Below are 17,261 nucleotides of genomic sequence, written 5' to 3'. Positions count from 1 at the left end.
ATAGTATAGTATGGCTTTTTTCTTAAAAAACAACATAGTATAGTAAGGCTATTTTGTTTAAAAAACGACATAGTATAGTAAGGCTATTTTGTTTAAAAAAAGACATAGTATAGTAAGGCTATTTTTCTTTAAAAAACTACATAGTATAGTAAGGCTTATTTTTCCTAAAAAACGACATAGTATAGTAAGGCTTTTTTACCCTAAAAAACGACATAGTATAGTAAGGCTATTTTGTTTAAAAAACGACATAGTATAGTAAGGCTATTTTGTTTAAAAAACGACATAGTATAGTAAGGCTTTTCCCCTAAAAAACAACATAGTATAGTAAGATTATTTTTCCTAAAAAACGACATAGTATAGTATGGCTTTTTTCTTAAAAAACAACATAGTATAGTAAGGCTATTTTGTTTAAAAAACGACATAGTATAGTAAGGCTATTTTGTTTAAAAAACGACATAGTATAGTAAGGCTTTTCCCCTAAAAAACAACATAGTATAGTAAGGTTATTTTTCCTAAAAAACGACATAGTATAGTATGGCTTTTTTCTTAAAAAACAACATAGTATAGTAAGGCTATTTTGTTTAAAAAACGACATAGTATAGTAAGGCTATTTTGTTTAAAAAAAGACATAGTATAGTAAGGCTATTTTTCTTTAAAAAACTACATAGTATAGTAAGGCTTATTTTTCCTAAAAAACGACATAGTATAGTAAGGCTTTTTTACCCTAAAAAACGAAATAGTATAGTAAGGCTATTTTGTTTAAAAAACGACATAGTATAGTAAGGCTATTTTGTTTAAAAAACGACATAGTATAGTAAGGCTTTTCCCCTAAAAAACAACATAGTATAGTAAGGTTATTTTTCCTAAAAAACGACATAGTATAGTATGGCTTTTTTCTTAAAAAACAACATAGTATAGTAAGGCTTTTTTCTTTAAAAACGACATAATAGTAAGGTTTTTTTTTCTTAAAAAACAACATTGTATAGTAAGGCTTTTTTTCTTTAAAAAATTGTATTAATGAATCAGTTTTACCTTTTCACATGAGATGCAGACACGGAACTTGGTTGACTTCAATTCTTCGTTTCCATTCAAAACGACGATGAGCTAAGCGTCGTTACCTTAAATTCACGTGAGGCTAAGAAATAAAACAGGAAAAACATTACTTCAACAGAACAGCAAACAATGAATCGTCACCCCCCCCAAGTGTTACTGCGCACCTCGTTGGAAGCGTTCATGTACTTACAGGATTCCCAGACTTAAACCCCATGGACCTGTTTCACATACATTCTTTGTCCTCCTCGCTGACCACTTCATTGCATTCGCCCTGGTAAATTTCTTGGCAGGCGTGATGATTAAAAACAGAAGCAGCTGCTCACTTGGAAAAACTACACAAAAAAACACCGCCAGAACTTTGTGAGCACGAACGGTGGTCAAAAGTACAGAAAGGAATCTTGAAACGTGGATAGTCGTCGTTGTGAGACAGCCAATGAGAGCCCAGAAGAGTGTAGCGAGTGCGAATCAATGCATCCGCCACAATTTCAAAATAAAATAACAGATACAAGAAATGCATTTAATTTGGAGGATTTCATAACTTGGATCTTTTTCGTATCTCGAGGCACTCATTTGCTTTCGTAACCTGAAAATTTCGTACCTAGAGACATTCTTAAGTAGAGGTATGACTGTATAGTAACTCTTAATTGTCCATTGTCCATAATTGTAGGCTTTTTTCCTAAAAAAAACGACATAGGATAGTAAGGCTTTTTCCCTAAAAAAACGACCATGTATAGCAGGGGTAGGGAACCTATGGCTCGGGAGCCATATGTGGCTCTTTCCATGGGTGCATATGGCTCTCCACTAACCTGTGAGGTAAAATAGGTAAATCACTGGTGAGAAAACTGAGTCCCGAACGCACTAATAGAGCATCACTGTGGCGTTGACACTAACTCTACCACCACTTTAATCATAATTTTGTTTTTTATTACTCTTCTGCATGCATGATATCATTGATACTGATTTATTAGCAGCATAACAATGTTGTCAAGAGAATTTGGAGAGGTTTTGTACTTCAAAAGTGGTGAAATGACCAAAAAATAAATCACACATTTTCATGTATTTTTACTTTTCAATTCTGAGAATGGCTCTCAGAAAATAACATTAGAAAATAGGAATCGTTTATGGCTCTCTCTGTCAAAAAGGTTCCCGACCCCTGATGTATAGTAAGGCTTTTTTCCTAAAAAAAAACCGACCATGTATAGTAAGGCCTTTTTCCTAAAAAAAACACGACCATGTATAGTAAGGCTTTTTTCTTTAAAAAACCCACATAGCATAGTAAGGCTTTTTTCTTAAAAAACGACCATGTATAGTAAGGCTTTTTTTTCTTAAAAAACGACACAGTATAGTAAGGCTATTTTTCTTAAAAAAACAACCATGTATAGCAGGGCTTATTTTTAACAACAAAAATGACCATGTTTAGTAAGGCTTTTTTTCTTTAAAAAATCCCCATGTATAGTAAGGCTTTTTTTAACCTGAAAAACAACCATGTATAGTAAGGCTTTTTTTTAAACCTGAAAAACAACAACCATGTATTGTAAGGCTTTTTTTTTTAAACCTGAAAAACAACAACCATGTATTGTAAGGCTTTTTTTTAAACCTGAAAAACAACAACCATGTATAGTAAGGCTTTTTTTAACCTGAAAAACAACAACCATGTAAAGAAAGGCTTTTTTTCTTCTATTCAAATATAACACCTGTCAAACCAGCTTCAAAAAAGACAGGACAAAGCATATTTTTTGGAGTATTATATGTATTTGCTTTTTGTAATATTAAGTGTTTTTTGGATACAGATTTACAGACGTACCACTTTTTTTTGTTTTAATTCAACCTGTCAATTTTGGTACTTTAGTTTCCTAAAAACATTTATACACAATTGTCTGGGGATTGTAAAATATACATATTTTCCTTCCTGGCATATTTACACAAGCCCACCTCGGCTACTTACTGTACGGCTTTTAAAATGAGAGCTGTATTTAGAAAACCCAAATGAGGAAAAATGATAACAGTCATGGATGACCATTGTGCTTCTTTCCCCTCGGTGAGGGATGAAATATTCCGGGAAATGGGACGAGGACGGACCCCCGTCATCCTCCGTGGAAGAACTTTCCCTCGAATCCCATCGCTATCACGAGTGTAAGATGAAGTAGGAGTAAACAGAAGGTTTACGAAGAGCTTCCGCGCACCTGAGCCCGTGGATGGGCCGACATTCTGCAACGAGCGACCAGTCCGTGGCGTCCCAGCTGGTATTTTTTACGTATTTTTTTTTTGGCACTGAGCGAGGGCGGGGCTTCATCCACTTTGGATGTACTTTTTGATAACCACGCAGCCGTGTCTGAAGAGCGGGCAGGGTAGCGACTGAAGCAGCGTCCACGTTTTGGCGCCGGATTCGAACGTCTCCATGTTTCCCAGCGCCGGACCCTCGCTGCTCACGATGCCCCCGGTGGCGTAGATCTTACCGTCTAGGATCACCGCACTAGTAGCAAGAAGAGGAGAAAAATCGATATGTCGTGATAGTACGTTGTACAGTTCACGAATCGATTTAAAAGACATCCGAAGCGAGCTTTACGCTTGTCTGATTGGTGGAAGTAAACAATAGGTAGCCGCAATTCCAGGCACGTCCACTAGTTGGCAGCAACGAGCCGCCATGTCTTGCAATCTTCAAAATAACTGCACAAAGGAGTGCGTTGAGGTCATAATTGTGCTGGCCACCAGCGAGGGCTCTTTCAGAGTTCAAGTCGACTACTTAAGGGCATTGTCATGGATGGTAGCTACGACGAAGCTAATGTGGTGGTTTAACAGGAGTGTGTGCAGGAAGGATTAAAAGTTGGCCAATAAGAAGATTACACTTTTGTGTCCTCCTATTGGCAAAGTCGTAAACGCCGCTGGAAGTGGAAAAGATGATTATTTAAATCTTCAATCTATTGGGCCTGACCAGGAGAGACATGCATGTAGTTGGATGAGCGCCCCCTCGAGGATCCTTTGGGTACAACACTTGACAAACGTACACAGCAATACGTCTGCTTAAGAAATTAATCGGTTCCAGAGATGGTTTTGTACCTGAATTGAAAGTATAGATGCATTTTACAACCCCGTAATAGCCAAAAAAATAATTAAAATGATCAAAATAGACCAATATTGTATGAAATATGTCAGAAACATAAGAGAAATAAAGATAAGAACATTCATGAGGCTTTTAAAATGTATAACAAACATGCAATAATATTTTTGACTGTTTAGCAATTGATGAAACGTACAAACAAGCGCACGAAAACACAACTGAAAATGATACATTCAAAACAATTCTACTTTCTTGGGGCCCATGATGAAAATTAAAGAATGAAGTTGCTTTAAGCAAATCACAAAAAAATGGCGGCCACGCAGGTCTCTCCTAGCCAATGGGAGGCCATCGGGGTATTGAGAGATTACCAATGGGAGTGCCAAGTTTAAAATAAATACAGGATGTACATTTTACGTTTTGCGGGATGTTTGATTTTGTGTAGCGTAATCCGAGACCATATTTTCCACTCGAGGCGTTTCGCAACCTGAATATTTTGTATGTAGAAACATTTTTTGTAAGTAGAGGTAACACTGTATAGGTGTGTGTGTGTGTTGGGGGGGTGCTTCTTACCTGCAGAACTGCCTGGAGTGGTTCATGTTGGGGCCCGCTTTGATGTTGCCCTTATCAGGGTCGTAGATGGTCGTGGCTCGTGCGTAAGCCCCGCCCAGAATGTACACAAACCCGCCAAGACTCACCGCCGGAGCGTACTTGTTATCTACACAAGACAAAGTCCCACAAATTATATACACACACTTTGACCAAGACAAAAATAGCCGCGTAAACAAACAAAAAAAACAGACAGATGCGCTCAAAAATACACCCCAAAACACTCCGAGTGATCACTGTTAAAACAAAGCCATTTTCCATCCAGTTGTAATGACATTTACTTATTTTCCCCCCCAACACACTTGCCCAAACATTAGAAAGAGCTCCCAGCACGACACAAACAGCCTGCGACACCCCTAAATTTCATTTCTATGCGCTCGCCGCCCGAGGCCAAAAACTCACGGGGGTGTAAAAAAAAAAACAACATCAACACCGACGGGGATTGAGGGGAAGAAAAAAATACAAATAAAAAGTGTGATGGGTATTTTCTGCGTGTCGTAGGCGCAGCATGTGGCATCGTCTTTATAAACATCACCTGGATGTGTTGCTGACATCCCAGAATGATTTACAAATGGAGATTAGGATGGCTCATTAGCATAAATGAGCTGTCGGGAACAGCTGAGTTGGCGTTCCCAACCTGGTGACATCAGGATATTTGGGCCAATCAGAAGCCAGAAGTCAGAATAGCCAGTAAAAAGCGAAATTTGGTCATTCGTGTTCAAAAGCGTCAGAGTCGGGGGGTGCTGGAGCTTAACTTGGTTGACTTTGGGCTAAAGGCAAACTAGTTTTAATTGAGTTTTTTTGGAAAATATTGTGGTTTATTTTAGGGGAGTTACATGGAAGGGCAAAATGCAAATTTGTTGTATGCAAAATAATAATAATTTTTTGAACGTTTGTGGTCATCATGTCAAATAAAATGTGTGATGCTTTTATTTAAATGGAAATATTGTTTCTTAACGGTATAAAATTGAACATTTAGAGTCAACGTGCAACCCCCCAAAATAATAATAATGACTTTTTGATGAATAATTGAACAACAAAAAAGACCAACGCTACTAACTTTGTACGCTTGTTTGCCGTTTATCTATTATGTTCCACTTTTCAGTTGACTTTTAGAAGGAAAACTGCATGAAATGACATGCCACCGAAAAGTTATTATATTTTTACACTGTAGAAATGGCAAGGTAAGAATAATGACATTCAAATAAACGCTGAAAGATAACCTAAGGGCGAACCTGTCGTCATGGGAACAAAAACATTTTCACGGTAATGTGAGACAATGAAGTGTTACAACATATTTGCCTTTGAAGGGCCGCCAGTTGTTCACTTCTTTGCTCGCCTCTGGTTGAGGAGAACACTGTTGCTAGGCAACCGTGATCACCCCCCAAAAAACTCAAAAGGACAGCAGGCACTTATTAATTGAAAATGAATTTGAAATAACTCGGCATCTTTTTTCATGCGAATAAATAATGTCATAATAAATCAGCAGGAAAATACTTTTTGGACCATTTTGGAGGATTTTTTGCAACAATTACTACTACTTTTTTTAGTGGGTATGAAAATGAATTTGAAATAACTCGGCACCTTTTTTCATGCGAATAAATAATGTCATAATAAATCAGCAGGAAAATACTTTTTTGACAATTTTGGAGGATTTCTTGCAACAATTACTACTTTTTTTAGTGGGTAACAAAAATCATACTTACTCTTCACCGTAATTTAAACTTGAGGATTGTTTTTCCCGAAAAGGCTAGAAATTGTAACTTGAATTCCACAAAAAAATCCGAAGCCGCAAACCAGAACCGTCGTTTTGCTTTAAAATCTTTCACCAAAAAAACTGAAAAATAATTTGGTTTCCAGCTAGATGATTTAAAAAAATAAAACCACATTTTACCTAAATTTTGGTTGCAATTGTTAAAAAAAAGTCAAAATGTCTCCATCACGTCTACTTTTTACGATAAAAAAAACCCAAATAATTAGCTAAAATCCAAAGACGAACTGACCTATCATCGGCGACTCAATAAAACTCCAGGCGTCACTCTGCGGCACGTACGACTGCAGCACCCCTGCCGACCGTCCCGCCTCGTTGACTCCGCCGAACACGTAGACCTTGCCGCCGCACACCGTGGCCGCCGCCGAGTGCACGGGCTTGGGCAGCGGCGACACCGTCTCCCATTGGTTAGTGATGGTGTCGTACCTGTAGGGAACACAAACCACAATCCAGTTTCAATCTCCTCGCTCCTAAGCTTCCTCGTTAACTCATTGGCTGCCAAAGATGGCGCCATTTTGACCGTAGGGATGACACGAATGAGCCACAAACGCAACCGCGTGCCTTATGTTTGACACCCCTGCTCTAAATGCTATACGTCAGGGGTCAGGAACCTTTTTGACGAAGAGAGCCACAAACAATTCATATTTTCCAAAGTTATTCCTTGTGAGCCATACTACGAATTTAAAAGTCAAAATACATACATGTAAACGAGTTCCTTTTCAAAATTTTGGGGGGTAATTTCACCACTTTTAAAGTGGAAAAAACAGATTTTTAAAAAAAAAGATTCTTATGCTGTTGCTAATCAATGAGAGGATGCATTCCAGAAGAGTGTACTACAAAAAAAATGAAGATTAAAGCAGTTCTAGATGTAATATCTCAGTTCTGTCACCAGCGATTTCCATATTTTAGCTCACAGGTTAGCAAAGAGCCAGATGCACCCATCAAAAGAGCCACATGTAGCTCCCGAGCCATAGGTTCCCTACCCCTGCTATATGTCCTACTTACACACTGCACTAATGTATCACACACAGACACAGACACACACAGAGACGAACACACACACACACACTCGGAGTAGAGTAGGCTTCCCGACTTTCGGGCCGCGGGGCTGACAGGCGTAATTAGCCGAACGCGCGCACCACCAGGGAGGAAGAAAAAGGGCCAGCATTGCGCAAAATGACGGCAATTAAAGCAATTACACAAAGCAAACACATGTCGCGCGACACACGCCATTAAGCCCTGGTGTGGACCGGCCACCATCTTGGAGGAGGGAGAAAAAAATAATAAAAAATGAATCAAGAAGACCTCATTTTGTATTTTCACTTTACGTTCCGGGGGTGCTGGAGCCCATCTCAGCCTAATAGGGTGAATTGGTTGCCACCCAATCACGGAGCAGGATGAAATCATCGACCATTCGCAGACGACGTGATGTGAAAATCATTATCGGCCTGCTACTTGAGTGCATTGTGGGTAAAAAAAAATCACAGGAATGCAACCCGTTGAGTAGCCACTTGGCTTTGTTTACCCCTGCGGATGAGCTCGACGGGATGACGGCTACCAGGGTTTTTTATTTTATTTTATTTTTTAAACTCAATTCAACCGTCACGGGAAAGATAAGAAAACGCGGCGAGACGCCAAAGAGAAAACAGCGAGAGAAACGTTAGCGATTTAAAGCGGCGCGTTCCCTATTTGTGTTTCACTGTCAATAAATTCGTACACAAAACCTCTTCTAGTGACGCAGCAGAGTGGTGGTTTTTGATGCTGACTCAAAAGGTAGCGTACGGAATCGCTTTTTGGTGGTCTTTGGACCATCTGACGGCGTAAAAAAATCCATGCAGATGATTTACAGCGGTTTGGGTGTCCTTCACAACGATGTGTCACCTTCACGTAATCCCCGTGGAGGCTGCATGACACAACTGGCATCCCAGATTAAGACGTAATCCTGAGGAATTAATTCATTCGGATGAGATTGGTTGATCCAGACCAAAAAGATATAAGGTCTATGCTAAATTTGCCACTTTTAGATTGTTATTTTTGTTTTTAAATCTGCTCGGCGGACAGCAAAAAGTTTTTGGATCAAAATAGTGTTCGTTTTTGTGAACAAGTCAAATTTGAGGGAGAAAATATTTAGTAAGAATTCAGGAAAATTTAATTTAGGGGAGAAATGTCTATGTTTTGAGGTGAACATTTGGTTGAAAATTTAACAAAATACATTAAAGACGCAAATATATAACATAAATAATAGTATATTTGACAAGAGGTCGTTTTTGGGGGAAAGTGAAAATACGTCAAGTTGGAAAAAAAATATTTTGGGGGAAAATTTTGTAAAAAAGTTTTGGGATCAAAATAGTGTTCAAATTTGAGGGAGAAAATATTTAGTAAGAATTCAGGAAAAAATAATTTAGCAGAAAAATGTCTATGTTTTGAGATGAACATTTGGTTGAAAATTTAACAAAATACATTAAAGATGCAAATATATAACATAAATAATAGTATATTTGACAAGAGGTCGTTTTTGGTGGAAAGTGAAAATACGTCAAGTTGGAAAAAAAATATTTTGGGGGAAAAATTAGTAAAAAGTTTTTGGATCAAAATAGTCTTTAGACTTGGTCTCACGCAAAAAAAAATGATCGGGACATCCCTAGTATACAGCTTTACGAAATTAGTATGCTAGCCAGGTAAAATGTTAGCATTTGCATATTTCTTTCCTGTTTACATCTTTGCAAGCAATAATCAAAGAGTGATGTTATCAAGCTTTTTTTTTTAACGTCAACTTTTTATAGTCAGCGCCGAGTGCATCTAGCGCCATTTTCGCTTTCATTTTTCTCCCAGTTTGTAAGTCGAGCGAGTCCCAAAATGGCGTGATCCATCACAATGAACATCCCGTCTGCCCGCATTCTTCACCGTTATATTACCCGGCGTGTTAAATAAAGTCTGCCAGCAATGAGGCTCCCCGTCCGAATTTGATTTATTAGCGTAGGGAAGGTAGCATCGATTTCTTTTCATCAACTCTCCTCGCTGGACTAGTTTTGCACCGGCCAAAAAAAACCCTTAAAATAATTAGTGGGGAAATTAGCTTAGCGCAGTTTGTCTTCATATTGGGGCAAATACATTTATCCTTTTCAGCGGTGGACTGCGTGTGGTGGCGAGGGTCGCACACCCGGGTTGAGGTGGGGGTGTCAATCTTGACAGCCCAGCGGGGCGCTACTGCCGCAAACTTGCCTAATCTAGAGGAGCAAGGGATTAGCTCGGTAGGAGGGAAGTGGCTTTAGCGGGGGGCTTTGGGAGCCTCTTGTTCCCGACGGCAGAGGGGTCGCCTCCCTGTGGTGCGCCCCTGGAACCACCCACCAGTTGGCACTCACCGTAACAGATCGAGGGTCTTACCTGAGCTCAAACGGAGAAACGCTTGCAGGTAGAGAAACAGCGGTTCGTTAGCCGAGTGGAAAAATGAGCCATAACTCTGGACGGAGTTTTACCAGAATCCTCCTTGTTTCCGAATCATTCACTCTTGGTCCTGCGATTGGGGTGTTTAAGGATTCAAACGTGAGCCGTTGGTTGAGCTAGGTGGGCAAAGGTAGGTTGTCAAACTCAAGATTGGTCTGGGACGGGGGATAAACTCAGGATTTTTTGTCAAGACTAGCGCTGATCTACCGGTTTTTAAGGAAAACGAGGTGAAAGAATATAATAAATCACTTGTGATATTAGGATCTCGTCTGGTTTGAGCTCGTTTTGGTGTCGACTCCCAGAATTCTTGGTCTGGAGCACTACACCAGACAAAGATTGTGAGAAAACTTGATCTGAATTTACGATAGGACAGTCTTCCGATCCAAAAGATATCATTTCCTGATCAATTCTTGATGATCCCATTGACTTTGATTTGCTTTGTACTTTGTGCTTTTTGCTTTGTTGTTCTGCGGCCTTTGACTGTACTGTCTAACTTATAACTATGCCTTTTCTTGCTACTGTCACAATGAAATTTCCTGAATACGGGATGAATAAAGTTATCCAATCCTATACCGAACCAAAGATTGATACAGGGTTTCTATCATTAGCTTCTTAAGTAGTTTAAATCTGCGGACACATTTCCCCGGAGATCTGATTAACTGAAAAGTACGATAGTACTGAAGACACAAGACTACCAGATTGGATCCGATATTGGGACATATTCCATCACTGTCCGATACACCAACAATAACCTCATCAGGACCTGATAATAATTAGCGATCTGGGTCAGGACACGACTAGATTGACTTTTGAGGTCTTGAAATAGCTATTGCTATTCCACACAAAGCTCAGAATCACAGCTGGATCGGTCGGGATTTACCATTCTGAATCTGTACTGCTAATCTTTTACAATGCCTTGCTAGCACCATTTAGCTTAATCAAGGATAAAACAATTGGAAACACGAGCCATGTCGATATTTACTAAGGCACAACGAACCATCCCAGAACACAATCTGACGCTAAATTAGGAATCGGCTGAGTCAGGATATCTTAAAAACAAAATACACAAAACTCTACCCGTTGTGTTTGTTAGCCCAGCACCCCCGCCGAGCGACTGCAAAATCGGGCGCCACGTTGCTAACCCTTCCTCATGAAATATTAAGCGGCAATGGCGCTTGAAGGACGCGCAAACCTGGGCGCAATAAATAAAACAAAAGCGCCATGGTGTGATTGACACATCATTAGACAGGCATGAATTATTCAATATTCCGCAATCATATTGCTTTGCTAAAGAATCAACACGCGGGCCCAGGGCAACTGATTGCAAGTTAAAAGCCTCCCCCACAATTCCGTGACTTACAAAAATGAAAAAGTGTCAGCCATTAGCGGCCGGGTTGGATCGTCGTTGAAATGCGGCGAAGGAAAAACTGCATCCGGGCCGCTTTGAGATGCGTCCGATTGAAGGCGTAATTGCGACGGCGAGCTCGGAATTTCACGGTGAGCAGCGTAAAAGATTTCGTCCGAAAGGAAACCACAAATGAGACGCGAAAACTAAAAAAAGCGAACTCAAAGGAATGAGAGTAACCCTTGTAGTAAAATCGAAAGTACTAACTGAAAATGTAGGGCGATTTGGTTCTTACGCTAAAAAACAATATGGTATCAGACATTTTTCAGCTGCGGCACCCCTTAATTAACATGAGTTTGTATCGTGAAAGTGATTATTTACGTTCCCGTAGTCAGGAGTACACAAATAGGAAGCAGCTTTTAAAGTGAAATGCTATTTGAAATGCAGTAATCCGACAATAACTCAAGAGAAAGAGCCGAGCCGAAAGCGCGACGTGATGTTATATGATTCCGTCCCCTTCTTGACGACAGCTCGTCTAATAAATGCCTTCGACTCTGCATGCGCGCCGGCAACAACGAGTGCACACAAACGACCGGTGGCGTCCGTGCGCATCCATCAGGCGACGAGCGACGCGGCAAATCAATTTGCAGCTGTCGCGACGTCCCCGGGCTGCCATCCGCATATCAAACATCGGCAGCCATTTCTATCCGCTGAGTAATGATTGCGGAATGTTATTAGCTCTCCTCTTAGAAACAAGACACGGGCTAGCGTTTCCGACGTAGATGAAGATTCCAGCCGGACAAATATGGCCGACAATGGGCCAACTTAATCACTGCCAGATGTTTTGAAAGAACAGCAATATTTTTACTGATCTCGTCTTTTTCAAGTAGCAAAAGAAAACGTAGTGTGAAAACTTGATTCCAACTTTTCCGATCATTAAAGCATTAAAACTAGGCTTTTGAAAAGTGAAATATTGACTCGTGAACTTTTATAACAAAACTAAAACAAGATAACAGCAACGTGGTTAAAAAAACAAACTTTTCCAGAAAGCTGAAAAGGTTAACATTCAATAATTCTTTCCAAAGTGGAAATTTTGACAACAAATTTGTGTCTAAAATAACTAAAGAAAATGGCCGTTCATTACTCCAAAAGATTTACCGTATTCTCTGGACTTTAAGTCGCATAATTTTTCTGGTCCTGCGCCTTATACTCAAGTGCGCCCTATACTCAGGTGTGCCTTGTGTTTCTTCCCCACTATGACCGCCAACGGCTACTTTAATTTAACCTATAATATTTATTCATGGTTTCTGCCCATAAAACTCCAAAGTTTAGTCTATAGTTTGCTCAAAAATAAGTTAGCAGTACAAATCCAGATCAAAGTTTTCTTTGGAATGACCAAAAGGGTCCAAACCGCAGCATTCTCAAGCAACCCGGAGTCGGTTTCCAGGGATTTGCCTCGTATTTACGAGCGCCACGAAATAAATAGCTCGCTGATAATCTGTCAAGAACGTCGCCGCGTGGTCGGTTGGAGCGTAATTTACGACACCTGCTCCCCGGGTCTACGTCGCCGACCAGCTGTTTGCTGTCGCAGCCCGTCTCGCTGCAAATCTTTCCTGTCGCCGCGCCGCCCTTCGGAAATTGCCCAGCCGAGCTTACGTGTCGAGACACTATTAAAAAAAAATCCTCCGTCAAAATGAATCGCGTTCTTGCTTTGTTGAAGGGAAAAAAATGAAGAAAGTTGAAACGACTTGGCATAAAAAGTGACAGATAATCAGACGGATTGATGTCTATCGCAGTCAGCAAACGAGCGAAATAGATCATTTACAATCTCACTAGCAATGATATAGGACGTGATTGACTTCTACGCTTTACAAAGCATCTTCGAGTATTTTAACAACAGAGAAAAACAACAACGTAGTTTCTGACAGCATCCAAAATCCAAACAGTTCTCCCTTTACGAATAAAATATCAAGACCGACACGTTGATTACCGGCTACGCTTCCAAACAAAGGGCTAAAAAACATGATGCTATGTGTGTCATTCATAAGTGGAGCTGCCAAACAAAACAGGCGTGAAGGTACAAATCAAATCTCCATAAAACTTTGATGGTAAATTATGCATGAAGTGGCTGACATTAGTCTCGGCTCACAGACTCCACACAACAACAACAACAACGGGAAAAGATTGCTACTCTTCCTTCTCATTGCGGTGACATGTCGCTAGCTGCACGCGGCGCACATTAGCCGGCTCATTCAAGCAAGACTTTGTGGGAAGAGGAGACTGAAGTGAGACACCAAAAAGATGACATTTTTGGATTTTGCCGGAAAAACAACCCTAAATGACCTGCGTTCTTTTTAAAACTAGCCCATGTCACAAATGGTTCGGGCTAAACTGACCAAGCACGCATTAGCGAATTTGAACTTACTGGTTTTAAAAATGAACTGCAACCCATCGGTTTTTAAGTTCTGAACTACACCGAGTTTTCTTAGTTGTTTTGTCAGCTCAGGAACATTTCTATTATTACCGAAAACTTTTTATTTTAGGAAACAGGCTGTGTTGGCATAATAAGCGACATTTTCTTCCAGAAAAATCTCAAAAGTGCATAAAATGACAGTTTTGGTGGCGCCTGAGTAGAGAAAATTGAGACCTTTTCCACTACGAAATAGTTCTAAGACTGCGTGACATGGTATTTTTTCCTCAAAAAGTGAAAGAGGACTTTTTGGGGGAAACCGGGGGCGACGATAAAGTACGAGACAAGCAAACGTAGGACAAACTCGACAAATAACAAGGAAGTTCTTAGACTGGAATAGATATCGAAGACAGATGACTTGAAAAAAGAACATTTTCTCGGTAAACACAAATATACCTTTCATTTTTTTGGGGGGATAAAGGATTAATAAGCCACCTTTGGCCCTGTAATAATCGTGTTGCTATGGTGGTAAACAAACCTAAATGTGGCTGCCAAACAAGAGAAGAAAAATGAATCTATATGAAAGATTTTCTAGGGGTTTTAGGGAGAAGAAACATTGAACAGGACTCACCTCTCCACGTGGTCTAGATTCCCGGAGACGCCCAAGCCTCCAATGGCGTAGAGTTTCCCGTCGTAGACCAAGCTGTTGTGTCTGCAACGAGCCACCGTCATGCGGGACACCAAGTTCCAGTTGTCCAGCAAGGACATGTAGCACCATACGTCAGATAGCATCACGCCGGACTCTGTACCACCTGCAAAAAAACCCAAAAACACAATTTTAGTCATTCGTCATTAGGTACTGGAGCCCATCCCAACTGACCACACACGGAACCGGTTGCTAGTCCCTCGTAGGTTGGGTTTATTCTGGGATGTTACTATATGTTCATTAAGCATTTAATAGGTAATGAAGCTATAAATTAATTTGTGCTTTATGTTGGGACCGAGTAAGCATGAGGACACTTTCCCCCACAGCTGCTTTCGAGGCCAGTTAATTGTTTTCAGGACTATTGACTGAACAGGACACCATGTTGACTGTTGATCTGAGTTGGCAATGAAGATCTACAAGGGACTCTTAAATTGCTTTGACTTGGATTCCAGCAGATGGCGATAATCGAGTTAAGTTTCGCATTATTGTTTAAAAATACGGTCGCTCTGTTTACCTTATAAAGAAATTATTATGCTTATTCGTGCAAATTGTTACGCAGTTGTTTTGGTTTCCGATCCGCTCGGGTCTCCTTGTATGCTTACTTGTGCAAATTCTTACGCAGGTGTTTTTGGTTTCAATCTAATATGCAGTTGTTTTTTGACCTTAATGGTGTTATTCGGTTATCTTATGCAATTGTTTGAATCAGATTACATTAAATGTTTTGAGTATGGCGCGACTAAATGGACAGAGGATGCCGTTTCTTCAGAATCATCCTGGACGAGGGCGAGTTGGGAGTGATTTTCCTTGCAAGTTGTAGCCAGTGTATGTTAATGATGTCTTCCTGTTTTGATTAAAGTGTATTAATAATAAATCTATCATAAAGACAAATATTTCCATTACGATTTTAATACTTAGAAGGTAACTGACAGGAGTCCATGTTGGAATGTTTGGGTTATTTTACTGATGAATAAGCACTTGTAAAAATTCACTCCGATGCCATTTAAGAAAATAATTTTGCTTTGGACCAGCGGCAGTAGCTGATTGGCCCACATGTTTAAAAAAAATTAGATTTCCCCGGTGGACACGGTTGTCCCGGCCGCCGTACACATATTTCCATTTATATGAGACACCCGCCTGGAAGACCAATCCGGTTGCGGCTTCAAGGTGAGCGCACGCCTGGTTGGCTTCAAAAGGGGGCGCAAATGGGGCGCGACGGTAGAAAAATGCCAACACGATGGAGAAAAAGGGAAACGGAGCTGCGACGCCCTTTTCACGCTCTTTAAATAGTTGGTAAAAGTCAGACGGAAACGCTTGATTCTGACCTTGAGCGTTCCCAGGTTTGTTGCGCAAGTGGCGAGGCGTGGGTTCACCTGATAGGTAGATGTTATCGCCGGCCGAGATGACGCTGAAGAACTCGCGGTCGTAGAACGGCAGGCTGGCGAGCGGATACCACTTGCTATTCTGAGGGTTGAAGCAGGTGACCGCTGTCAGGGAACGCTGGTTCATCCCGATGGCCTGGCGTCCCCCCACGAGGACGATCACCTCTGCCACACCTGTGACGTAGAGGAAGAGGAGGAGGTGTGATGAAGGTGGACAGATGGTAGGAAGACTCTTGAGGGTTCCACTCTGACCGGATTCTTCTCACACGGTGTCAAAATGTGATATGAAGCAATGTATTATTTAAAGAAAACTCAATAATTTTGAGTGACTAGGATTGCCCATTGCCCACAGTTGGTTGGGATAGGCTCCAGCACCCCCGTGAGGATAAGGTAAATGAAAGAATGCTTTTGATTATAGTCATTCATTTTCCGAACCACTTTATCCTCACAAGGGTTGATTGTATTATTTATTAATCCATTTGAAAAATGACTTTTCAATAAGGTCCTACCTCAGAAACGTTCACTTCAAATTGTGGATCCTAAAGGTTTGTTTCCAGGAAGAACTGATCAAAATAAAGCTTGAAAATCACACTAAAGTTCAATGCTAGGTCATGGCTAAGTGCATGAGCTCAAGTGGAAGGTTGGAGGCGCTAGTTTTCCATAAATTATCCAAATGGGGGTCAAATATCAGGTCATCGAAGACAGAATTAATCGAAAAATGCATTTTTTTTTTCCAATGAACACCTCACAATAACTCTGGCACATTAGGGAAACAATTTACCAAATTGTTAAATTGTAATCTTGTTTGAAATCTGCCAAAATATCCCTCCAAAATGCAATTTTTGGTGCAGAGACGCCTATGCGAGTTCCAATGTTAAGTCAGTTTGGACACTTGTATCTCAAGGGAACAGAAAACTGCAATAGTGTTTCAGTAGTGTACTATACGTACACACACACACACAAAAACACACAAACACACACAGTGGGCGGGATAAAGACACCAGTGATCCAGAACACACAAACAGGTTGGCAAGCTGCCACTAAGCGACTCCCAGTCGGGCGACAAGGCAGCCGCCAGACCTGAGTGAGCAGTGTGTTTGCAAGCAACAGACATCCAGAACAGGGGTGGGGGGACAAGGACCCTCTGATACGGGTGGTCAGCGGGGGGGTTGGTCAGCTGGGAATGAGGAAAAAGGTGAGTGATGGGGGGTTAATCTTCATAGACTGAAAATATCAAGGGTAACATGCGCTTTATCTTTTTGTTGTTGTTGCCCCAATCGATTCTTCAGCTCAGTCCATTCTTCCCACCGCTGATTTTCTAGCTTATACAAACCATCAATTTTTTTTTTAAATACTGTATGCGTGTAGGATTTTTTTATTACTTTATTTTGGGGTGTGCAGGGTGAGTTGTCATGCCTCATTTTTTTCTGTCACTCACCATAAAGGAAATGGTAACATCAATGTGATCTGTTTTATCATAAGTGACGCC

At 40.6% G+C, this 17,261-nt stretch overlaps 1 protein-coding gene across 10 annotated transcripts in view; it reads right to left on the bottom strand.

Annotated features, from left to right (window-relative positions):
• klhl29 (kelch like family member 29) overlaps positions 1–17,261 on the bottom strand; it is a 167,460-nt gene that overhangs the window by 24,350 nt on the left and 125,849 nt on the right. For 5 of the 10 annotated variants that reach the window (XM_077586483.1, XM_077586479.1, XM_077586480.1 and 2 more), the window contains 5 exons: positions 15,764–15,946; positions 14,319–14,499; positions 6,721–6,914; positions 4,682–4,826; positions 2,396–3,526 (listed from right to left, as the gene is read on the bottom strand). In XM_077586483.1, the coding sequence (XP_077442609.1) occupies positions 3,343–3,526; positions 4,682–4,826; positions 6,721–6,914; positions 14,319–14,499; positions 15,764–15,946 (887 nt within the window). In that variant the 3' untranslated portion in view covers positions 2,396–3,342. Of the gene's footprint in view, positions 1–1,032; positions 1,386–2,394; positions 3,527–4,681; positions 4,827–6,720; positions 6,915–14,318; positions 14,500–15,763; positions 15,947–17,261 lie in introns of those variants that run through there. The other 5 variants (XM_077586484.1, XM_077586482.1, XR_013296736.1 and 2 more) reach the window with 4 other exon arrangements.

The sequence above is a fragment of the Stigmatopora argus genome, chromosome 19 (genome assembly GCF_051989625.1).
Source record: "Stigmatopora argus isolate UIUO_Sarg chromosome 19, RoL_Sarg_1.0, whole genome shotgun sequence".
Lineage (NCBI taxonomy): Eukaryota > Metazoa > Chordata > Actinopteri > Syngnathiformes > Syngnathidae > Stigmatopora > Stigmatopora argus.
Note: the sequence above shows the minus strand (reverse complement) of the source record. Positions and strands in the feature narration are given on the sequence as shown.